The sequence below is a fragment of the Hypanus sabinus genome, chromosome 12 (assembly GCF_030144855.1).
Source record: "Hypanus sabinus isolate sHypSab1 chromosome 12, sHypSab1.hap1, whole genome shotgun sequence".
Classification (NCBI taxonomy): Eukaryota; Metazoa; Chordata; class Chondrichthyes; order Myliobatiformes; family Dasyatidae; genus Hypanus; species Hypanus sabinus.
In genome coordinates, this window is record NC_082717.1 from 45,786,463 (window position 1) to 45,812,395 (window position 25,933).

General features: G+C 38.6%; 1 protein-coding gene and 1 long non-coding RNA gene across 7 annotated transcripts in view; one reads left to right on the plus strand and one right to left on the minus strand.

Moving 5' to 3' along the window:
• Positions 1 to 18,929, plus strand: part of LOC132402834 (tyrosine-protein phosphatase non-receptor type 14-like) — a 248,338-nt gene extending 229,409 nt beyond the window's left edge. The window contains exons 16-19 of the mRNA XM_059985852.1: positions 302 to 430; positions 3,289 to 3,523; positions 11,867 to 12,030; positions 17,483 to 18,929. Of these exons, the coding sequence (XP_059841835.1) occupies positions 302 to 430; positions 3,289 to 3,523; positions 11,867 to 12,030; positions 17,483 to 17,611 (657 nt within the window). The 3' untranslated portion in view covers positions 17,612 to 18,929. The remainder of the gene's footprint in view (positions 1 to 301; positions 431 to 3,288; positions 3,524 to 11,866; positions 12,031 to 17,482) is intronic.
• Positions 1 to 24,454, minus strand: part of LOC132402838 (uncharacterized) — a 42,395-nt gene extending 17,941 nt beyond the window's left edge. For 3 of the 6 annotated variants that reach the window (XR_009515103.1, XR_009515101.1, XR_009515098.1), the window contains exons 1-2: positions 19,024 to 24,453; positions 11,872 to 11,968 (exon numbers count right to left, since the gene is read on the minus strand). This is a non-coding gene — a long non-coding RNA (uncharacterized LOC132402838). Of the gene's footprint in view, positions 1 to 3,529; positions 9,419 to 11,871; positions 11,969 to 16,027; positions 16,115 to 19,023 lie in introns of those variants that run through there. The other 3 variants (XR_009515102.1, XR_009515099.1, XR_009515100.1) reach the window with 3 other exon arrangements.
• Between the last annotated feature and the right edge of the window lie 1,479 nt (positions 24,455 to 25,933).

Here is a 25,933-nt window from a genome sequence, read left to right on the forward strand (position 1 = left end):
GTGCTGTTTCTACACATGTGATGGAGAGCAGTTTAGTGACTGCTAGAGGGGGCTAGTGCTACCAAATCCAGTTCAATGGAGAGGAATAAACAGTCAACATGTCAGGCAAGGACCCTTGCCTTGTCTTTGAATGTCAGCGTTTATTCCCTTACATAGATGCTGCCAAACTTGCTGAGTAACTCCAGCATTTTGTGTGTGTTGCTCAAGATCTCTAGCATCTGCAGAACCTCATGTCAACATATTCAATTACATCAACATTTTGGAGTATGTGACAATATTTCATATTGCTTCTAATTAACAGGTTACTGTGGCTGGAGAAGACTGGCACTATATTGCTACACAGGGACCCCTGCCTCATACGTGCCATGACTTCTGGCAAATGGTGTGGGAGCAAGGAGTGAATGTTATTGTCATGGTTACAGCGGAAGAGGTGAGTTCTATGTTCTTACAGTTACTTAAGGATGTTCCGTAGATGGGTGGGGGGAGTAGTGAGAGTGAGATTACTGAATCAAATGTTTATTATGCTCTTAAGATCAATACACTTCCTGTTGTTTTGCAAGGTTATATAGTAACAAAAGCCTCTGGTTACATATCACAGTCTTTCCGTAGCTAATTTGGTTAAAGTGGTGTTACCTTACAGTAAAAATGTAGTATTGCATTTCTCTGTTTAAAGCCTTAAGTATACTAGCTTTGTTAAACATTAAGTTCTATTTATAGCAGATACTTAACACAATCTCTGATTTCAAAGCACACAGTAGTTTAAACTTTTTCACCTTTTGATGCTTCACAAGCAAGTATTTCTGCTCTCAAGAACAGGAAATAAATTTATAATCCAACAATCACCATTACTAATGGATTACTTATGCTCACATTAACAAAGTTAAGTGGGACCATATTGTCAATCTATGTTCAAATGTAGGATAAATACAAAGAATATGATTTCCTTTAAGGAAGAAAAATAGTACCAAATGAAGCTACTATTGGCCTTGAATTGTCTTTTATTTGTTTACAAATTCCATAATTTGTGTTTATGGAATGTAAATAAATGATTATTTCTCAGTTTCTTATTGTAGACCCGAGAGTGTCACATGAACAAAAGTACCAGGTTGGGGAATAGAATCTGAGCAGAGAGAGTAGGGGCCCGACCGCAATACCTGGGCAGAGGCCTGACTGCCAGCAGTTATGTCATTGGTCCTTGGGTCACTAAGTTGTTGTTGCCTAGAGTGAGGATGGTGATCGGTATCTGGCGTTTGAGTGGAGTTCATAAGATAATCTGGGGATCACCAAGGGTCATTTGATTGGTCTGGAAATAGTGAGTCACAGCTAGTGGTGAGAGATGGAAAGATTGATTAAAGGCCGTGAGCTTGGAGTGTAAGCCTAAGGAAGGCAGGGACCTTCCAAGCCTGGACCCTATCAGGGAGGTCGTTTTTAAAGTGCATTGCTACAGAGCAATTGGTGCTAGATCTGTGCAATGACATGGACATGGAGTCATATAACATGGAAGTAGGCTCTTCAAGCCATTATGTCCACGCTGATAATTTGCCTTAGAACCACTTAAGTAATTACAAAAATAAGTGGAAAAGGTGAGCAATTTCAAGTTCCTGGTGTCAACATCTCTGAATATCTGTCCTGGGTCCAACATATTGATGCAGTTACACAAAAAGACATGGCAGTGGCTATATTTCATTAGGAGTTTGAGGACATTTGGTATGTCACCAAAGACACTCCCAAATTTCTACAGATGTAATGTGGGAGGCTACATCAACATCTGGAATGGGGGAGGGGGTGTCCACTGCACATAATTGAAATAATTGCAGAAAGTTGTAAACTCAGTCAGCTCCATCATGGGCACTAGGACATCTCCAGCACATCGTCGGAGGAATGAAAATGATGCCTCAAAAAGACGGCATCTATCATTAAGGACCCCCATCACCCAGGGCATGCTCTCCTCATTGCTTCCATCAGGGAGGTGGTACAGGAGCCTTAAGACCCACACTCAATGATTAAGGTACAGCTTCTTTGCCTCTGCCATCATATTTCTGAACAGTCCATCAACCCATGAACATTATCTCAGTAGCTCTTTGTTTGCACTCTTTTTGTCATAGATTTTTTTTTTGAATTTGCACTTAATAACTAAATTACACATCGTATATTCAGTGATAATAAACCTGATTCTGAAACTGGTTCAAAAAGTGTAGAACCCATGGGATCCAAAGAAAATTTGCAATTTGGTATTAAAATTGACTTGGTTATAGGAAACAGACGGTGACGGTCAAATATTAATTTTGTGCTTGGAACCCTACAAGCAGAATGTATCCCAGGGAGTAGTGTTGTGACTCATTCTGTTTGCTACATAAAATAACGGTTTGGATATAAATTAAGGAAGCTTACTGGGGATCCCAGGAAGAATATTTGCAGCCAGAAGGTAGTTAGAATATGCAGTATTCTGTGTTGGGGGGGGGGGGGAAGAGGGGCAGTGGTTTAGACTCTCATAAAATTATTCAAACAAGCACATGAATCATCAAGACAGCTACAACCCAGGTGACAATTAATGGAATTTGTGTTGATATTTAATGGCCAGCATGGACTTGCTGGGGAGAAGGGCCTGTTCTGTGCTGCATCACTCTAATGCTTTCAATGCTGCACGGGGAATGTCACTAGTAGATCAGTGCACAATTGCCAATCATAAATATCCAGAGACCATCATTGCCACATTCTGTTGTGAAAAGTGTTTTCATATCGCATGAGGAAAATACATTGTCACTTAATTTCTAGTCACGTGATAATGAAGGATAGGTACAGGACCTGGGTGTAGAAGATGTAAATAAATACTCTCTTTAAATATTGATAATGTTTCTTAGTTCCTTAATCTTTCATTGGAATAATCATTAAACTACCCACAATGCCACTTTTGTTTTCTTGTTTATCACTAGGCCTGAACAGACCTTTTTAATATAATCATGTTGTCATTTAATGTGTTGAACTGTCATAACAAATGTTGCTTTTGAGCTGTAATCAGTTTCCTTTTATCATTTAGTAACTTAAGTGTCATGTGGTTCCTGTAGTTCAAGTCAAATGTATAGGACTGTGAAAGAAGAAATAAAAAAAATGTGGCTGAACATGTAGTGGTTGTTTTTGGTGCCTTGGTGAATATGCAGTGGAATTGGGAAATGCCTATTATTATTTCCATTTACCTATTCTTGCAATGTAGTGCATAATTTATGACCAAGGAACTGATAGAAGCATCTTTTTAATTTCTTAAATCAAAGAGATTTTATTATCACGCAGGAGGGAGGAAAACCAAAGACCCATCGATACTGGCCCAAACTGGGCTCAAAACACAGCTCAGCAACTTATGGAAAATTTAAGGTGACAACAAAATTCCGCACAGATTCTGGTTGCTATGCAACTACAGGTTTAAAAGTCAAGCACCTGTTGTCTGGGCAGGAGAGGACCGTATGGCATTTGCAGTACACAGACTGGCCAGATCATGGCTGTCCAGAAGATGTTCAGGGTTTCTTGTGTAAGTACTAAGATACCTATTGTAGTACCTTATGCATGCAGTCCAATGGAATGAAATGTTCACTTTATCATTTACTATTGATTGATAATTCAGTATGAAGAAACACACCATCAAGCAAACATAGTGTGTGCCTGAGAGCAATGGTATCCAGAAGAAGAATTTTCACAACTTTTTTCCCCCAACTTCCTTATGGGCTGAATTGTTCTATATTAATTGTTGAATGAATCTGAAATCACTGTACCAATTATTGTACAGTTGAAATAACTTACGCATGTAAATGAAAAGAAACATGTGTAAGTTTGGTATGTGACACTCAAGACTCCAGGGTAAATATGCACCTGACTTAAAAAAACAATTTAAGGTCAAGTTCAGCAGTCAGCCTGGATTGTAACTGTACTAATTGTTCTCCAAAATATTTTATGACTCCATTGTTTTTCAGGTGGGTGCCTTTATTATCATCTATCCACAGAGTTGCCAGCAGTGGCTTCCCTTGTGCTTATACTATTACTTACATTATTCTTTATGCATTCCTATGCTAGTTCTCAACCATGTGCCGCTTTCAGCAATTTTATCCAAAAACATAGTCAGCTTATCCTGTTTACTTTAAGACACTTGACAATGTCTCAACACTTCACTCCTAAGCATCTTGAGCCTGCCACTATATGTCTGTCCCACATGAACAGAAATTTCTTCCACACAGGTATAGTTTATAATGGAGACTGACAATTTACATCCTCTGTGACGTCTGTAGCTCAACCCAGTATCAGATATCTGTGCCATCATTTGACATCTCCTCCTCTGTACTGTTGTCTGACTCTGATCTGCCTGAGCACATCTGCAGCCAATACCCTCACCCATGTCCCCGATGTTGACTATTCCAGCAGATACCTGATCACACTTTGCAAATATTATTCAAAACCACCCTACACAGAACGTACACTGTTCTGCCTTTACATTTCTCAAAATTTATACTTAATCATTGGTGCTTATGGTTTAGTTAACAAAACCCTTAGTTCTGCAAGACCTCTCTAAAACTGTCTGTCTCTCCATTTCCTATTTCACCTGAGATGCTCTTTCATTCACTGCTTACCCCATTGGGATCAGCATCAATTATTCTTTAATGACAAATCCTGTTAATCATAGAACCATAGAACATGACAGCACAGAAACAGATCTTTTGGCCTTTCTTGGCTGTGCCAAACCATCTTTCTGCCTAATCCCACTGACCTGCACCTAGACCATATTCCCTTAATACTCCTCTCATCCATGTACCTGTCCAAGTTTTTCTTAAATGTTAAAAGTGAGCCCGCATTTACCACTTCAACTGGCAGCTCATTCCACACTCCCACTACTCTCTGTGTAAAGAAGCTCCCCCAATGTTCCCTTTAAACTTTTCCCTTTTCACCTTTAACCCACATCCTCTTTTTTTTCCTCCCCTAGCCTCAGTGGAAAAAGCCTGCTTGCATTCACTCTATCTATACCCATCATAATTTTATACACCTCTATCAAATCTCTCCTCATTCTTCTACACTCCACGGAATAAAGTCCTAACCCATTCAACATTTCTCTGTAACTCAGTTTCTCAAGTCACAGCAACGTAAACCTTCTCTGCATTCTTTCAACCTTATTAATATCCTTCCTGTAATTTGGTGACCAAAACTGCACACAATACTCCACATTTGGCATCACCAATGTCTTATACAACCTCACCATAACATTCCAACTCTTATACTTAATACTTTGATTTATAAAGGCCAATGTGCCAAAAGCTCTCTTTACGATTTTATCTACCTGTGACGCCACTTTTAGGGAATTATGTATCAGTATTCCCAGATCCCTCTGTTCTACTACACTCCTCAGTGTCCTACCATTTACCTTGTATGTTCTACCTTGGTTTGTCCTTCCAAAGTGCAATACCTCACACTTGTCTGCATTAAACTCCATCTGCCATTTTTCAGCCCTCTGGTCCAAATCCCTCTGCAAGCTTTGAAAACCTTCCTCACTGTTCACTACACCTCCAATCTTTGTATCTTCAGCAAATTTGTTGATCCAATTTACCATTACCATGCAGATCATTGATATAGATGACAAATAACAATGGACCCAGCACTAATCCCTGTGGCACACCACTAGTCACAGGCCTCCACTCAGAGAAGCAATCCTCCACTACCACTCTCCGGCTCCTCCCGTTGAGCCAATGTCTAATCCAATTTACTACCTCTCCATGTATACCTAGTGAATGAATCTTCCTAACTAACCTCCCATGCGGGACCTTGTCAAAGGCCTTACTGAGGTTCATGTAGACAACATCCACTGCATTCCCTTCATCCACTTTCCTGGTAACCACCTTGAAAAACTCTAATAGATTGGTTAAACATGACCTACCATGCACAAAACCATGTTGACTCTCCCTAATAAGTCCCTATCTATCCAAATACTTGTAGATCCTATCCCTCCAATAACTTACCTACTATCAACGTCAAACTTACCAGCCTGTAATTTACCAGATTACTTTTAGAGCCTTTTTTAAACAATGGAACAACATGAGCTATCCTCTAATCCTCTGGCACCTCACCCGTGGATACCGACATTTTAAATAAATCTGCCAGGGCACCTGCAATTTCAACACTAGTCTCCTTCAAGGTCCGAGGGAATACCCTGTCAGGTCCTGGGGATTTATCTACTCTGATTTGCCTCAAGACAGCAAGCACCTCCTCATCTTTAATCGGTATAGGTTCCATGACCTCACTACTTGTTTGCCTTATTCCAGTGGACTCCTTGCCAGTTTCCTTAGTAAATACGGATGCAAAAAAACCATTTAAGATCCCCCCCCCCATTTCTTTTGGTTCCATACATAGCCAACCACTCTGATCTTCAAGAGAACCAATTTTATCCCTTGCTATCCTTTTGCTCTTAATATACCCCTAGAAGCTCTTAAGGTTATCCTTCACCTTGACTGCCAAAGCAACCTCATGTCTTCTTTTAGCCCTCCTGATTTCTTTAAGTATTTTCTTGCAATTTTTATACTCCTCAAGCACCTTATTTGTTCCTTGTTGCCTATACCTGTCATACATCTCTCTCTTCTTCTTTATCAGATTTCCAATATCCCTTGAAAACCAAGGTTCCTTATTCTTATTCACTTTGCCTTTAATCCTGACAGGAAAATTCAAACTCTGCAGTCTCAAAATTTCTCCTTTGAAGGCCTCCCACTTACCAATCACATCCTTGCCAGAGAACAACCTGTCCCAATCCACGCTTTTTAGTTTCTACCTCGTTTCTTCAAATTTGCCCTTTTTCCAGTTTAGAACCTCAAACCGAGGACCAGATCTATCTTTATCCATGACCAAGTTGAAACTAATGGCGTTATGATCACTAGACCCAAAGTGTTCCCATACACACACTTCTGTCATTTGTCCTAACTCGTTTCCTAGTAGGAGATCTAATATTGCATCCTCTCTAGTTGGTACCTCTATATATTGATTTTGAAAACTTTTCCTGAACACATTATATAAACTCTAACCCGACTAGACCTTTAATAGTATGGCAGTCCCAATCAATGTGGAAAACTAAAATCCCCTACTGTCACAACTTTATGTTCTTGCAGTTGTCTGCTATCTCTCTGCAGATTTGCTCCTCCAGTTCTCACTGACTATTGTGTGGTCTATAATACAACCCCATTAATGTGGTCGTACCTTTCCTGTTTCTCGGCTCCACCCATATGGCCTCTGTAGATAAGCCCTGTAAATCTATCCTGCCTAAGCACTGCTGTAACATTTTCCCTAACTAGCAATGCCACCCACCCCCCCCCCCCACCACACCCTTCATCCCTCTGCCTCTATCACCTCTGAAACATCTGAACCCCGGAACATTAAGCTGCCAGTCCTGCCCCTCCTGTAGCCAAGTTTCACTAATGGCTATAATGTCATACATAACTCCATGTGTCAATCCACACACTCAGCTCATCTGCCTTCCCAACAATACTCCTCACATTGAAATAGACACACCTCAGAAGATTATTACCACCACACACAACCCTATTTCTGACTTTGCATTAACTTTTAACATCATTTATTTTCACCCCCACTCCACTATCTGCTCTGGCACTCCGGTTCCCATCCCCCTGCAAATCTAATTTAAACCCTCCCCAGTAGCACTAGCAAACCTCCCTGCAAGGATATTGGTTCCCCTGTAGTTGAGGTGTAACCCATCTGTCTTGTACAGGTCCCACCTGCCCCAGAAGATGTCCCAAAGAGCCAAAAATTTGAAACCCTGCCCCTTACACCAGTTCCTCAGTCACATGTTCATCCTCCAGAGCATCCTACACTTACCCTCACTGGCACGTGGCTCAGGTAGCAATCCTGAGATTACCACCCTAGGGGTCCTGCTTTTTAACTTCCTACCAAGCTCCCTATACTCAGTCTTCAGGACCTCCTCATTCTTTCTTCCTACGTCATTGGTACCGATGTAAACCATGACTTCTGGCTGCTCACCCTCCCATTTCAGAATGCTATGCATGTGATCAGAGACATCTTGAGGAATTTTGCATAATTTTCAGTTCTTTACAGATAGAAATCTTGGTGCCTGTATCAGATGATAGTGCTTCTTTGATTTTTAATCACATGCACTGCTTTTATCTTACTAGCCTTTGAATCTGATGAAGGTGGAAGTCAAATATTTTCATATAATTTGATGTCTGAACTTATCACTGCTGAAGTGTAATATACACTCAGTAGCCACTTTATTAGGTATCTCTTAACCTAACAAAGTGGCCATTGAGAACATGTTCATGGTATTCTGATGCTGCAGCCCTTCTACTTCAAGGTGTGATGTGTGGTGCACCTAGAGACACCACTATTGTTATCACGTGGTCGTTTGAGTAGCTGCCAGCTTGAACCAGTCTGGCCATTCTCTCTGTCCTCTCGCATTAACAAGGCATTTTTGACCACAGAACTGCTGCTCACTGGTTTCTCACACATTCTGTAAACTCCAGAGACTGTTGTACATGAAAATCCCAAGAGATCAGCAGCTTCTGAAATACTCAAACCACCCTGTCTGGCACCAACAATCATTCCACAGTCAACATCACTTGGATCACATTTCTTACCCATTCTGTTGTTTGGTCTTAATAGCATCAAACCTGTTGACTGTATTTGCATGCTTTTATGCATTGTGTTGCTGTTACATGATGGGCTAATCAGATATTTACATTATACAGGTGTATCTAATAAAGTGGCCATTGAGTGAATATGTAGCCACAATGACTTTAATTAAAAAATAAAAATGCCATTATCACCTTTTCTTAAACATAGCAATTCCTTACGCAAAGGAATTACATTCTGGAACTGCAGAAACAGTGGCTACAAGTTATGTTCTAGCACATTTTATGCTAAAACTGCAAAACAGTTATTGGAGATCAATACTATTGCTTGGGCATTTGTGTAGTCTATTTAGACCACATGGAAATACAAACAGTAATAAAGTACACTTTTATTTTTTAATTATGGTTAGCAAAATTTATTTTCTGAACATAGTACAAGTATTTTTAATACACTTAAGCCAAATGGAGACTGGCAGAATAATTTCTTCTCAATCCTTTCTCCCAAGAACAAACAACCAGTAAGTGTTCTCTTCATTAGTTTTCTCCAATATATTTGCTTTGCTAACACATGAAATGTCTTCAATCATTCAAGTATATTGTTCCACGTGCCTTGTGTTAACATCAGTGAAATCAAGTGTCATTGAGCTGCTATTTATTCTACTTTATTCTTTCTTAGCATCTCCAAATTGTCAAACCTTCTGTCCTCAATTCTTTTCATATTTGAAACCAACTTCAGTGTTAACAGTAGGCTTTTCAGTATGCAAACACCTGTTTCTTCAGAGTTGAATTTATATTTGCTACAAACAGTGGAACAGATAGCCGTGATATAACACACTAGAATTTTTTTTTAAATAAACTCAGCTTTATAATGAGATTATGTTTGCCAACATTACTTATTGAAAAGCATCCTTTGGGACATGTCTTCTCTACTGCTATGGTTACCAAGTGTAGGCAATTGAGTTAAAAGATAGATTGTGGCGTGTAGAACTAAACAGTTGCATTTATAAGGGCAATAGTTAATCCTTTCCTTCAGGTTTACTCTTAAATCTAAAAGCTGAGCTAAAATGCAAGTTTATAATCTGAAGTATTAGTTATGTTGGACATAAATGTAACTGGCTGCAGACACTATTTGTGGAAAAATTAAAACCCAAATTTATTGAATTGATTCTATTATCTCATCTTCTATTTGGAATGATAAAAGACCAAGAATTAGTAAATGTCACTTACAAAAATTGAAAAAGGATGGAGGTCTTGCTATGCCTAATTTAAGAATGTATTACTGGGCTATTAATGTGTGATATATGTCCTTTTGGTTACACTGGGTTGATAAGAACGAACGGCCAATTTGGGTAGATTTGGAATTGAAAGCTGCGAAACAGTTCTATTTAACCTCGTTGTTGGGAGCTGCTCTACCTATACAATTAGCTAAAGTTGCTAATTTAAATTTATACCCCGTGATTAAGTATTCTTTACAAATTTGGCTCCAGTTCTGTAATTCTTTTAATCTTAAAAAAATTTAAACTCTGTAGTTTATCGAAATTATCTTTAAGCCTTCTTTGAGTGATCTAATTTTTTTATTTTGGAAAAATAGAGGTATTAATTTTTTTTGGATCTATTTAAAGAAAATAGACTGATGCCTTTTGAACAATTAGTTGATAAATATTCTCTTTCATACTCACACTTTTTACAATACCTTCAAGTTAGACATTTCTTACAAAAATATTTAAGTAATTTTCCTTAGATATTGGATGCTGACCTGTTAGATGCTATTATGAGCATGAACCCTTTGATGAAGGGTTCCACTCGAAGAATTTATAACTTATTATTACAATGGGATAAGCATCCTTTATTTAAGATTAAAGAAGATTGGGAAAAGAAATTTAATTTGACTTTTATGATGGAGGACTGAATGCAGATTCTGAAGTTGGTTAACTCTTCAATTTGTGCTAGTCATTCACTGATTCACTTTAAAATTGTATATCGTTACTATTTGATGAAGGAGAGGTTGTCTAAAATCTTCCCTAATGTTGATAGTAATTGTGATAGATGTAAAACTGAGACAGCTACACTGACACACGTTTTGGTCTTGTTCTATGCTGGAACAGTTTTGGAAGTAAGTTTTTTCTACAATTTCTAAAGCACTTAAAGTTAATTTACAACCTAACAAATAGTAACGATATACAATTTTAAAGTGAATCAGTGAATGCTCTTTGGAATAATTCCTCAAAATATCCATGGTATTTCTTTGTCTGACCAACATGTTATTGTGTTTGTTACATTGATAGCTGGGAGGGCCATTCTGTTGAAGTGGAAGGATACGTTGGCTCCCACTCTGTCACAATGGTTCTCTCAAGTGGTGTTATGTCTTAGTCTGGACAAAATTAAAAGTCGAACCTTTGAACCTATGTTTGATTTTGAGAAAAGATGGGGTTCATTTGTTCGTTACTACCATTTGAGTTAATTGATAGATTTCCTCCACGATCTAATTGTATAATTTTATAATGGTATAATTTTTTTTGCTGCTGGTTTGATGATTATCTTTAGAAGCTTTTTGTATGGCACATGGCTCCGGGATTGAACACCCAATGGGATTTTTTTTTCGCGTCACCATATTTTTCAATCTTTAAAACATTTTTTTCCCTTTGAGACATTGAATTACCTACTTCGATGTACTCTTGTTATTTTGGATAATAATAATAAAAAAAGATTTGAAAAGAAAGAAAACCCAAATTCATTTCAAAGATCAGTGATCTTTTAGGGCAATTCAGAATAATTTTATGATATAAACAGGTCTTCAACTGAGACTAGATACACCCCAAGGCTCGTTTCTAGAATTGCCTTATGCACCATTTGTGGCTTCCTTTGTGTGACTATAGATCAGAATACTATAGTGAAAAGTATTGTTGGATTACAGTCACCTGAACTCAAAAGTTGTTTTTACTTGCTGGTGCTGACACTAATCTTATTTTTCATTTGCCAAAGCAATATGGAACTTTTGATGATTGGGGGGGGGAAGCAAAAAGGGAAGAGAAGGATGTGGATGAAAGAGAGAAAAAAAAATCAGGTTTTAATTCTTCAGCACTGTTGAGTTTTATAACTAGTCATAAAACACATCCAAGTGAATTTGTTTATCAAGCAAAGCATGATGTGTTATTTGGTGGAAAGCACTAAGAAAATTATTAAAATATACTTGCTGTGTAAAGGCTTAGTTTAATTGCTAACTACATTTTCCTTGAATCTTTCAGCTTACCTTGAAGAAATTCAGTCAGTTCGGCGGCACACCAACAGCATGCTGGACTCCAACAGGAGCTGTAATCCACCAATAGTTGTGCACTGCAGTGCAGGAGCTGGAAGAACAGGGGTGGTGATTCTAACAGAAGTTATGGTTGGTTGCTTGGAGCACAATGAGGTGAGTTGTTCTTTTATGATCCACTTGTAAGTAATGAGAACATGAAGGTATGAAAGATAAATCCAAAATGGTCTATCTGAAGACAATTTAATAGTTGTTATTTATTCATAGGATGTGGAAATTGCTGGCACGTTTTAGCCATCCTTTATTGCAGAAATTATAGGAAGGGTGTGGAAGCTTTGGAGAGAACTCAGAGGAGGTTCATCAACATTGCCTGGATTAAAGGCTATAAGCCATTAGAAGGGTTTAGACAAGCATGGATTTTTTTTTAAATTCTGAAGCAGTGGAGGCTGAAGAGGCCGGCTGGTGGCGTAGTGGCATCAGTGCTGGACTTCGGGGCGAGAGGTCCGGAGTTCGAATCCACCCAGCTCCCTTGCGCGCTCTCCATCCGTGCTGGGTTAAGAGCTGGTGATCTCTTTAAAAACAAAACACTCACCCGGCAGAAGGCAAAGGCAAACTGTAATTTCCATTTGGCGGATAATTTCCCAATATGTCAGAGCGGCATGGAGGGAAATCATCCGCCAAATGGAAATTACAGATGTGACCTATCAACAAGAGGCTGAAGGGTGCCCTAATAGTACTATAATGTGAGCTGTAGAAAGGTAGGTAGTCTTTTGCTTGGGTCGAAACGTTAAGAACTAGAACACAGCTTTAAGGTAAAGAAGATCTATGTGGCATGTTTTTTTACCTGAAATACTGACAGCAGGTAGATGCCTGGAATGCACTGCCAGGGGAGTGCTGGAGGTAGATTTTATATAGAATAGTACAGCACAGTACAGACCCTTCAGCTCACAATGTTGTGCCAACCCTAAACCCCTGCCTCCCATATAATCCGGCACCTTAAATTCCTCCATATACCTGTCTAGTAGCCTCTTACATTTAACTAGAGTATCGCCCTCCATCACTGACTCAGGCAGTGCATTCCACGCACCAACCACTCTTTGAGTAAAAAACCTTCCTCTAATATCCCCCTTGAACTTCCCACCCACCCACGTCCTCTTGCATTGAGCAGTGGTGCCCTGGGGAAGAGGTGCTGGCTGTCCACTTGATATCTTGTACACCTCTATCATGTCTCCTCTCATCCTCCTCCTCTCCAAAGAGTAAAGCCCTAGCTCCCTTATCTCTGATCATAATCCATACTCTCTAAACCAGGCAGCATCCTGGTAAATCTCCTCTGTACCCTTTCCAATGCTTCCACATCCTTCCTATAGTGAGGCGACCAGAACTGGATAGAGTACTCCAAGTGTGGCCTAACCAGAGTTTTATAGAGCTGCATCATTACATTGCGTCTCTTAAACTCTATCCCTCGACCTATGAAAGCTAACACCCCATAAGCTTTCTTAACTACCCTTTCAACTTGTGAGGCAACTTTCAGGGATCTGTGGACACGTACCCCCAGATCCCTCTGCTCCGCCACACTACTAAGTATCCTGCCATTTACTGTGTACTTTGCTTTGGAGTTTGTCCTTCCAAAGTGTACCACCTCACACTTCTCCGGGTTGAACTCCATTTGCCACTTGTCAGCCCATTCCTGCATCCTATCAGTGTCTCTCTGCAACCTTCAACAATCCTCTACACTATCCACAACACCACTAACTTTCGTGTCGTCTGCAAACTTGCCAACCCACCCTTCTACCCCCACATCCAGGCCATTAATAAAAATCACGAAAAGTAGGGGTCCCAGAACCAATCCTCGTGGGACACCACTAGTCACAACCCTCCAATCGGAATGTACTCTCTCCACCTGGGGAATATTCCATCAGGCCCCGGGGACTTATCTGTTACAATGTATTTTAGCAACTCCAACACCTCCTCTCCCTTAATATCAACATGCTCCAGAACTTCAACCTCACTCATGTTGTCCTCACAGTCATCAAGTTCCCTCTCATTGGTGAATAATGAAGAGAAGTATTCATTGAGGACCTCACTCACTTCCACAGCCTCCAGGCACATCTTCCCACCTGTCAACCTCTTGTTCTTCACATAATTGAAGAATGCCTTGGGGTTTTCCTATACCCTACTCACCAAGGCCTTCTCATGCCCCCCTTCTTGCTACCCTATATTCCTCAATAGACCCATCTGATCTTTGCTTCCTAAACCTCATGTATGCTGCCTTCTTCCACCTGACTAGATTTTTCACCTCACTTGTCACCCATGGTTCCTTCACCCTACCAATTTTTATCTTCCTCACCAGGACAAATTTATCTTAACATCCTGCAAGAGATCCCTAAACATCAACCACATGTCAATAGTACATTTCCCTGCAAAAATATCATCTCAGTTCACACCTGCAAGTGCTAGCCTTTATAGCCTCATAATTCGCCCTTCCCCAATTAAAAATTTTCCTGTCTTCTCTGATTCTAATCCTTTTCCATAGTAATGCTAAAGGCCAGGGAGCGGTGGTCTCTGTCCCCTAGATGCTCACCCACTGAGAAATCTGTGATCTGACCCAGTTTGTTTCTTAATATTAGATCTAGTATGGCATTCCCCTAGTCAGCCTGTCAACATACTGTGACAGGAATCCGTCCTGGACACACTTAACTAACTCTGCCCCGTCTGAACCATTGGAACTAATCAGGTGCCAGTCAATATTAGGAAAGTTAAAGTCACCCATGATAACAACCCTGTTATTTTTGCACCTTTCCAAAATCTGCCTCCCAATCTGCTTTTTGGTATCCCTGCTGCTACCAGGGGGCCTATAGAATACTCCCAATAGAGTAACTGCTCCCTTCCTGTTCCTGACTTCCACCCATACTGACTCAAAAGAGGATCCTACTGTATTACCCACCCTTTCTGCAGCTGTAATAGTATCCCTGACCAGTAATGCCACCCCTTTCTCCTCCCTCTTGATCCCTCTTAAAATACTGAAATCCAGGAATATTGAGAATCCATTCCTGCCCTGGTGCCAGCCAAATCTCTGGAATGGCCACAACATCATAATTCCATATATGTAACCCAGCTCTCAGTTCATCTCCTTTGCTCCTGATGGTTCTTGCATTGAAGTACACATACTTTAGCCCTTCTACCTCACTACCTTTACACCCTTTATTCTGCTTCTCTTTCCTCAATGTCTCTTTATTTGTTAGATCTGGCTTTACTCCATGTACTATACTTGCAGCTCTCGCATGACCTTTATCCTCCTCCACTTCACTATCTGCTCTAACACTCTGGTTCCCCTCCCGCTGCAAATCTAGTTTAAACTCCCTGGAGCAGTACTAGCAAACCTTCCCGTAAGGATATTAGTCCCGCTCCAGTTCAGGTGCAATCCGTCCCGTCAGAACAGGTCCCACCTTCCCTGGAAAAAGGCCCAATTGTCCAGAAACATGAAGCCCTCCCTCCTGCACCAACTCTTAGCCATGTATTTACCTGCATTTTCTTCCTATTTCTAGCTTCACTGGCACAGGTAGCAATCCTGAGATTGCAATCCTGGAGGTCCTGTCCTTCAGCTTTGCACCTAACTCCCTAAACTCTGTTTGCAGCACCTCCTCCTCCTTCCTATCCACATCATTGGTCCCGAAATGGACCATGACATCTGGCTGCTCACCCTCCCTCTTGAGAATACTGAGAACTCGATCCACGATATCGCAGATCCTGGCACCAGGGAGGCAACAGACCATCCGGGATTCTCGATCTCTCCCACAGAACCTCTTATCTGTCACCCTAACTACCAAATCCCCTATCACTACTGCTCTCCTCTTTTCGCTCCTTCCCTTCTGAGCTGAGAGTCCAGTCTCGGTGCCAGAGACACAACCACTGCAACTTGTCCCTGGCTGGTCATCCCCACCAACAGTATCCAAAACAGTATACTTATTTTTGATAGGAATGGCCACAGGGGTGCTCTGTTGTTCCTGTCTGTTCCCCTTCCCTCTCCTGACTTTTAGGGGTGACCATCTCCCTGAAACTCCTGTCTATTTCTGGCTGTCCCTCACAAATGATCCGAGGTTCATCCAGCTCTAGTTCCCTAGCTCGGTTTGTCCGGAGCTGCAGATGGATGCACCTTTTACAGGTGGGAGCGTTTAAGACTCTCCCGCTGTCTCACAGACCGACCTTCACGCACTTGCACAGCCGTGCCCCATTCAAACTGCTGAAGAAGATATAAAAAAGTTACAGTCATATGAACAAGCAAAGATTTACGGGATTTAGACCACTCGCAGCCCAATGTGCAATTAAAACTGGCATCATGGCAGACACTTATATTGTAGTCCCGTGTTGTTGTCATGTTCTGTGCATTTGTGTTTCTGGAGTCACAGATGCCAGATAACAGACTGTTACAAAGATCAATGTTTTTTTTTCCCCATCTAAAGCACAAAGTGAATGAATTTCTACCATTCCAGTTTATCATTCACAAAGTGGTATTCTGAGGGTAATTTGTTAATTGATTTATTTATTATGGCCAAAGATGCCAACATACAGTCACAAAGTTTTGTATGCATGGCATCCAGACAAATAATTCCATACATAGCTGCATTGAATAGGGTAAGAGGGGAAAAATACAGAGTATGGTGTTACAGTAATGAAGTACAATACAGGTACAGTGTATTAATATTAAAATCATCACTTTTATATTCTTTCAACTCAATTTGTTAGTTCATGCTTTTGAATTATTGTGTGCTCCAGGATTAGAAACTTGCAAAGATCTTTTAGGCAAAAAGGATATTTTACTATTGATAGTTGACAAATTTAGCAAAGGCTAGTCTGCTCAGTCAGTAAACAAATAATTGATGTGGCAGGAGTTTCAGGGAGATATTTATTGCTTTTGCTTGGGCTAACGTTTTTACTCCTGCAGATGAAGATTGATTATTGACTAGTAGAATGACAAGCTGGACTGCCTGTATAAGTTTGTCTGCAGACTGCTCAGAGCTGCTCGTTCTTGTCGAAAACGCACAAGCACCATCAATTTACAGGATATGTTACTCAGGGACTTCAACAAAATATAAATATTTATTTACTTAGTGTGACTGTATGTTTACTTGTTACAACGTGACTACCGGTACTGTGTTTTGCAACTTGGCCCAGAGCAATGCCGTTTCATTTGGCTGTATTCATGGGTATTTGTGTATGGTTGAATTATAATTAAACTTGTGTTTGAGGTAGGTAATGCCTCTTTTCATTCTCTTCACTCAGGTTACATGTTCATCCAGCTTGTAATATGGTAGTAAATACAGCCAATTTCAGATATTTAACCTGTTAGAAGCCATCATCTATAATGAAAGATGATAATTGTCCAATGTCAAAGCTTTACTAAAAATACTGTGAACAAAGTTTCCATCGAGAGACCATATATTCTGTAAAGCTGGATTGTTTTTGTTTAACAAAATGTTATGTCGGTATTTTAGCTGAATTTTTCACTAGTGTAGTGCTGAAACCCAGTTCTGTGTTGGTCAATTGGCTATCGATATCTGAATCTTTTCAGTTTGTGCAACAAAACATTTTCTCTGCATTTCCATTTCAGAAGCTGGAAGTGCCAGTTATGCTGGGATTTCTCCGTCAACAGCGGATGTTAATGGTACAGACTATAGCCCAATACAGGTTTGTCTACCAGGTCCTCATACAGTTCCTGAAGAACTCTCGACTGATTTAGCTACAAATTTATATTTTGAATTTGAACCATCTTACCATTTAGCCGTGGAAATGGAGCTAGCTCTTTCAAAAAATATCAAGTCAGTATGGCAAGTACTGTGTCTTTTGGTACTTTGACTTTTGGAAGTGATTCTGTAGCAAATCTTGCTAGTTTCAAATAAGATTCAGTGGGAGCTTGCCGTGAATTCTGAATTACTGAAGTAGCAAGAAAGAACATTTAATACACAGACTTGCCAGGGGAAGATGGTGGAATTTCTTTAACACAAAGATAATTTCCAACCAAAAGAAATGGAACACTGTCTTGAGTGAATGTTGGAAATGCTGCACTCTTAATCATTTAATATTTTAATTATATCTATTAATTTTATGACAATTCAATCTTTTATATTTTGAATTCCATTTCTCTCAAGGCTTTCAAACTTGTCTGCAGGATTTTATCTATACATGTAGCACAGCAATCATGGGTAATTTGTGGAAAGTGTTTCTTTCAGAGCAAGTCTGGCTCACATTAGTATTATTTGTCTTTATAATCAACCAAGCTCTCTGCTATCTAACTCAAAACTATGGCATGTAACAGTAAGCTCTGTATGCCCAATGACATTTTCTTCATGGAGGGTGAATGGGTTCAACATTGCTTAAGTGACTTAGGGTTGGACTAATTACAAGGAAACACAATAACAAGCATTTATTTTAAAGTAAGTCTATAGTAAGAATCTGGAAATTCATTAGTACTTCAATTGTGGGGCAGGGCAAATTTCAAAACCAAAAGAGAATATATGGGATTTATTCCCTTGGAACTTCAAATGTTAACATTCTTTCATGTCTGAGAAACTGGATGTGATTTTAAAAAAATACAAGTATCTTTTGATACATTTATATGCCCAAAAGCACAGCAGCCCAAAATTTTGCTCTATTCTCTACTTAAGCTAATGATCAAATAAAGTTTCATAGACTGTTGAAACAAAAAAACTTAAGGTTAATTATATATAAGTAGACATCTGGTCACTAATTAAAATGGCAGTATTTTCATGTTTGTTCAAGATTTATTACTAAACTGAACTGTAGATTTTGTCAGTTCTACACTAAATGCTGTGTTATATGCCATTATCCTGAGAACTGCTACTGCCTACATTCTTTCAAATGCTTCCTTTATGGATGCTGTTTGATTTGTAGTATCTCCAGCAATTGTTTCAGAATTTTTGTATCAGAATTTTTGTAATAATTATTTATTTTTTAAATATTTGCACCAGTTTATAGTGCAAGAGAGAACTGGGTGTATATGAGATTTATGTTCCAAATAAAAACAAAATCCCTGTTAAGTGTGTAATCATAAATGTGTCATAAAGGCTTTGTCCAGTTAAATAATCTGGGATCATGAAAGCAAAGTTCAATTTTTAATTATTTGTTACTCACCTTTGTAGAAAAATGAGACACCAGTTCATTCTGTTTAAGCTCGATTGGTTCTATTTACGAGCAAAGTGAAAATTGGCAACTGCAAAGAAAAATAACATTTAAATAGCTGGTGGTTGCTCTTCATTTTATATTTAAATTGAACTTGGCCCCCAACAAAATATTGGGGTAAATTTCCCTGAACAGGCTTTTAATACTACTTGAGAGGCAAAAATGGAAATAGGTTTTATGTTTATAATACACCACACAAGAACTTGTATACCTATTTTCCTCACAGAATAACAGTTAAGCAAATTAGTGTTGAATGTAAAGAGGTACACTTAAAGGAATGGATTTAAGTATTGACGGTTTAACACTCAGTTACTTTTGATCTTTTGTGGTACAAATTATTGTACTAGTCCTCAAGGAGTTAAAGATAATGGTAGCAAAAAATAGGAACTGAATAATCAGAGAAAATAATTCTGTGCACTATTAATGTGCCCTTTTTAATGGTACAAGTGACCAAATCATTATTTTCCCCTGGAGAAAAAGGTTTTCATTGGTTACTAGGCAGGGGAAGAGCATTCCTTCAGCATGATATACCATCCACTATTTATTTACTTAATGTTTAGCACGAAGACAATTTTAGTGATTTGCTTTTACTTTCTAAACAACAAAAGAAAACCAACTTTCCAACAGCATTAGAAATCTGCAAATCCTACTTCATTATTTCACTTGGCCGTTAACCTTAAAGTATAGTTGTGTCAAAACTGTGGCCCTTTTGTTTTTATCAAAACAGTGATTGTAATTCAAGAATAACGATTTAAACAGCAATGAATACACAAAGTGGTAATATTTACTCGTAAACAACCAATGTAAAGAGCAGCCATTATAATAGCCAAGTGCAAGAAAAGACCTTGGTAAATAGCTGGCAAGATATGCAAGTATGGGAAACTATACAGCAGTTATACTGGAGAATGGAAAATTAAAATTATTTTGGTCAAGTAGCAAGAAAAAGCAGCTGGGTTTTTAAGATTACAATAACTTCACAAAAGGTGAAATGAAAAGGAAGTTAAGGCTCCACATTCTCTTCACAGACTAAACAAGTTTAAGCTAAAACCATAGTAGGATAGTTACCAAGCTGGAATTCTAGACTGCCCTTTGGTATTGCATGTTACTGTGTAGGACCAACATTCCTTGATGCTGTGTACCATTAGTTCTCTTTCCAGGAATTGGGGGGGGGGGGGGGGGGGGTGGAAATTGCCAGGAATCCAATCAATGTTTGATGGGCATCATCACTACTACTGGCATTGTTCTTTTTATGTTATGTAGCACTGAAAGTATTTGGGGAATTGTCAAAACGTAAATGGTCTAAGTGTCTTAAGGAGTGTACAGCCGTTAGAAAAACAAAACAAATTTCACCATTCCCCAATTCTAAACTTAGATCAAGTACTTTTTTGACATCCTGTTTAAATGACTGACCTGTTGTGTCTTTGCAAGCTCTTTCCACTGACTAATAGTATTGACTGATCTTAATCTGTGTATTTATAATTTAACAGATTGGGATAAAGCCCCAAAAAAGTTTTAAATATGCTAATATCTATAGTGTCACAGTATTTTTTCAACTTAATTCAATGTTGCTGAAGTCAATTTTGCAGCTCGCACACTGTCAAATAATGATCCACATTATAAAATGTTTTCCAGAACAGAAATTGCTGCAGCACCTCTTACATCTTATTGTTTAGAAATGCTGAATGATTGTTAAAACTTGATTAATTCAACAAATAATTGGCTAGAATTTCAGCAAGCTGACCATTTTCAAGGTTATTTCAACCAAACAGAAAAACATGTCCTGCCAAAAATGACAATCTTCATCTGAAAAATAGACTTAATCTCATTAGTTTCCTTTGGAACAAGGTTGTAATATACATAGCTCTAAATCTTTCAATGACTCAGTAAATAAAATTGCAAGGCACAATAGCAGTTTTCCACATTCATGGAAAAAGTTCAAGATGGTTCCATTCCATGGGAAAGTAATGGTGAACTACCTGCTGAAACTTAGCCTTTGTTTGCATTTTTTTGTATATCCTTACCAATGAACATCCCAAAAATGGAACAAATTTGTGGTGGAGATAAGAGTTCAAAATCAACTTTCTGCACTATTTAAATATCACTTCAGTCTGGACTGGTTTTATTAGAAAAATAATCTTCCAGACTAGAAAGCAAAATACATATTACTTATAAAAGACCACCACCATTAATGGGCAAGATCTTCCTAAAGGAACTTCGCACTTCACTCCCATCTCCCCTACATGTACCCAGTCAGTATTCATCAGGCTAATCTTAAATTACATTGATCTAAACTAACCCAGACTGCAAATGCTGACACTTCAGAGATATTTTAACAAAATTAAAAATAACTGGCATATATATAAATTAAAAACATTAGCAGAAGTAACTTACCTTCTCTCTGCCTTGCAGAACATAGCTATGCAATTCAAAGTCAGTGAAGTCTTGGATCCTGTTAATAACCCAGTACAAGATTCTAGAACAATAAAGAATTGATCCATCTTTTAGCAAGTCAGGGCGATGCACTAATGTCTCAGGCTCACTGCGGTTTAAATTCTGAATGCAAGTCAATCCAGTTAGAGCCAGCGAGATCACAACTTTGGATACAATGTCTTGTAAAAGTATTCAGCCCCCAATCCGTTGTTCAAATAAATGAGTATTACAAGCAGGGATTTTGATCTATTTAATTGAGAATTTTTAACACATGCTCTTTTTTCAGTGGAGCCCCAAAAACCAGGAAAATTGTAAAACATGAGAAATTAAAACTTTAGAAACTGAAATGTCAGTTCAAAATTATTCATTCCCCTTTGCTGAGTGCTTAGCTGAACCACCTTTATTACATCCAGTGGTATTTTGGACGAGTTTCTGTCAGTTTTGCACAAATATGATGGAGCAAGATTTGCCTATTTCTCCTTGTAAAATTGCTCAGGCTGTGCCAAGTTATTTGAGGAGCGACAGTGAACAGCAGACTTCAGGTGTTACCAGAGATGTTTAACCGGGTTAAGGTCAGGACTCTAACGGGGCCACCCAAGGACATCAGTTTTCTTCATTTGACGCCTCTCTATAGTTGCTCTGGCAAGGGCCAAAAGGTGTTTACCCAGAACCTCTGTATTTAGCAGCATTCATTTTCTCATCAATCCTGACCAGATTTCCAGTCCCTGCTGCTGAAAAGCATTTCCATAGCGCAATCCTACCTCCACCATACTTTACATTAGAAATGGCGTTACCTGGCTGACGTTCAGTATTAGGTTTGCACTTCACGTAGTGTTCACGTACAACTTAATGCTGAGACTAAAAAGTTCCATTTTAGTCTCATCCGACCACAAAACCTTCTTCCACATCTTTACAGGATCTTAAAAGTGACCCTTTGCAAAATCTTTTCAGGAAAGTAAAAGCTTTTTTTTAAAGCCAGGGCTGCTTCTTTGCCCCTCTTCCATAAATAATCTTTTTGTGCCAGCCTTAGAGATTGTAGAGCCATGAACGTCATCTCCAGTTGCAACCGCTGACTTCTGCTCTCAGCCAGAGTGAATGTTGGTATCACATTAGACTCTCTGACAAGTGCCATTCTTCTCTGGCAACTAAAATTTAGAGGAGGCTTGACCTATTGAGTGTGGCTGTGATTTCATATTTTTCCCATGATGGACTGCACTGAACTCAGATGCATGTTCAGTGCCTTTGATGTGGTCTTGTACCCTTCCCACGATTTCTGCTTCTACATCATCCATTCCCTGACTTGGCTTGAATGCCCTTTTGTCTTCATTTTGGTTTGGGCTGTTGAAAAGCTGCTGAACAACTGGATATGAGAGAGAGACACACAGAGAGAGAGAATTTATTCTTATGAATTCATTAAAAACAGGTGATCCTCCAATTTTCTACATCAATAAATTGGGTGAGTTGATGAGGTAATAAGAATATTGCACCTGAGGAAAGTTAGCACAGTATTTACAAAAGGGGTGAATACTTTTTCAGTCTCTCAATTTTAGCTGACAGGTTTTGGAATTTTTGATGTTATGCACGTTTCGTAGCTAAGAACAAAAAAATTCAGAAAGTGAGACATTAAAACGTGAAAATGTGGGAGCTGAACACTTTAAGGCACTGTACATAATGTTAATACAGTAAGTTGTATCAAAAATTTATACTATTTTGTCCTTGGCTTTTAATACTGGACAAAAGTGCAGTACAAATGAGTTTACTCTGGTCTTAAATCTCATCAAAAGCTTTAGGTTTTGAATTTTTAGTATGTTCAATCAGTGGTGATTTTATTTGGTGATCTATGCTCCTCAGGCTCTAACTGGATTGTTTCAGTTCAGTCCATGACATGCAACTATTTTAAAGCTCATCAGTGTTGATACAGAATCTAATTGATACTGGCAGTGGTTCAAAACCGCTTGGCTTTTTAAAATAACGAAGATGAAGTCATTATTTTCAAGCATTTGCTCTAACCTCGGTTGATACAAAATCTCTGATTTGCCGATTTATTGAATGCATTATGACTTGGCCTTTTATGCCCTGGACAATCTAGAAGTGCCTTAGGGCAAAAGGCTCATTCAATTTATATAGCTGATAATTCTACCTTCTGTAATTTATTGTCACTCCTCTATTCAAATAAACTTCAATATTCAGAAAAGTGCAGAGGTAAACGACAGGTGAAGTGACAGTTGAACTGCCCTGTTTTATTAGTTCGAAGTTTTTCCAGCTGCAGCACAAATCCTACCTAACACAACTTGTCATCTGTTAAAAGATGCATTGTGTATTAGAGGTGAAACGTACTAAGCAAACCTCTGCACAGCTAGACTGTAGTACAATAGACTGGCTTTTGTTTTGGAAAACAAGTGTACAAAGTGTATGTTATACTAATTCAGTGAAAGTGTTTTGATCCATTAAATGTAAATGTGTGGACTTAAGACCCCAATGACCTTCAACATAACCTAATGGTCTTAATACATTAAGTGAAAAAGAGTCTTATGTTCTGGTCATCCTTTCATCCCCTCAAACTAACAAACAGCGCATGCTTTTTTAACATCAGGTTTATATATACTCTGTAAGCTTTACTTATCATTTCTCTGGTACAAAACTGTGATACTACATGACAGTATTTTACATTAAATATTGCTGCCTCTTTCTGTGGATATTGAACCATTCAGCATTTATCTCACTTCCATGAGATAAACAAAAGAGTTTTCTGAAGTGTAAATAATTTTGTATATGCTTTGTGACTTCCCTCATTCACGAATGTACCAAACATTTTGTAAAAGATAATTGTCTATCAGTCATATATACACAATAAAGCATTTTTGCAAGAATCTGTCCCTTTTTTAAAAAATATAAAGTGATGTGGAAACAAGTAAAATAATGGTCTCCTTTGCTTTGACAACCTTCATTTGATAATCCATATTGGTGATAACTCATTCTTCAGTTTATCTACAACAGGCATAGTGTAATAAAATCTGTTTCTGTGTGTGGTTTTGATCTTCACTCTGCAATAGAGCAAGCTAACATTTTATGAATCAAATCCTTAAGTAAGGAATAACATTCACCATAACTCACGCAACACATTTGCTGCAGTTGAAAATGTACTGTTCCATAAAACCTGATAGTCATACCCAAAGAAGAGAAAATCTGCAAATGCTAGAAATCTAAGCAAAAACAAAATACTGGAGGAACTCAGCAGGCCACGTAGCATCTATGGAAAAGAGTACAGTCGACGTTTTAGGCCCAGACTCTTCATCAGCTCTGGAAATTTATGTCTCAGTTAATATTCTCTGGTTCAACAAATCAGGGTTATCTAATACAGTTTTTAAATAAACTGAACCAATAGAGAAAATCTCTTGTAATTTAGTAATTACAGTGACCATTAGATGTGCCATTGCCAGACAATTTAATTAGCATTTTGTATAAATGTTTAACTTGTTAAATGTGCACATCTATTCACTGAGATTACCCATTGGTGTCAGATATACTGTAGATAAAATAAACTCAGCCATTTCAATTGAACAAGAGGTAAGTTGCCAAATAAACTGCATCATAGTTAATTATTTCTGTGTAGTGGAGATCTAATTTACATTAAGAAGCTTAGTTCTACAGTGAGCCTTATTCCCCACCCCCCAGACTTGTGTAAGAATTGCTACAAGCCCTATGAGTAACTGAAAATGAAATCTTCACTCCATGTTGTTTATGAAAGAAAAATATCACTACCAAAACTAGGGTATCTAATGAGGAAATAGAAAAGCAAGGCTAATTAATTAATTTCCATAGGATATCTGTGGCAGCTCTTAATAAAAAATCTTGTCACTCTGTTAAGATGTGCAGTCGGTTAAAGGTTAGCCTGCACAACAGGCCATTCAAAACAATCCAACCCAAAACTCTGATCTATCCAAATGCTAAATTAACAATATCTCAATACACTGTGGTATCAAGTTGTACAAGGTTATAATGTATCAAATTACCTTTAACATGCCATTAAGTCCACGGATGTTGCTTCCATTAAAGCAAAAGAGCCTTTTCTACCTGACAGGTTAATCTGGCACAAGTTTCGCAGGTAGATCTCCAAAGTTGACACTCTACTGTCAGACTAAAACAACCTGCAATCCAAGTCGTCTTCAATGTCACAGCTACCTGAACACCCTAAGCGAATGGGGAAAAAAAAAGCAAAATGAATTTGAAACAGAGTCCACCATCTGAGAGCTATAAAGCTAGAACAAGAACATTGGAGGGCATGAGACATTAAACCATGGCAGGAAAGTGTAATCAGAGAGATTTATAAAATGCTGTGATTTTCAAACCCCATCTCCACCTTCCACAATCCCTTACTCCTAGAGAACAAGAAGAATGAAAACCAGTTCTATTATTCACAGGAAATTACAGT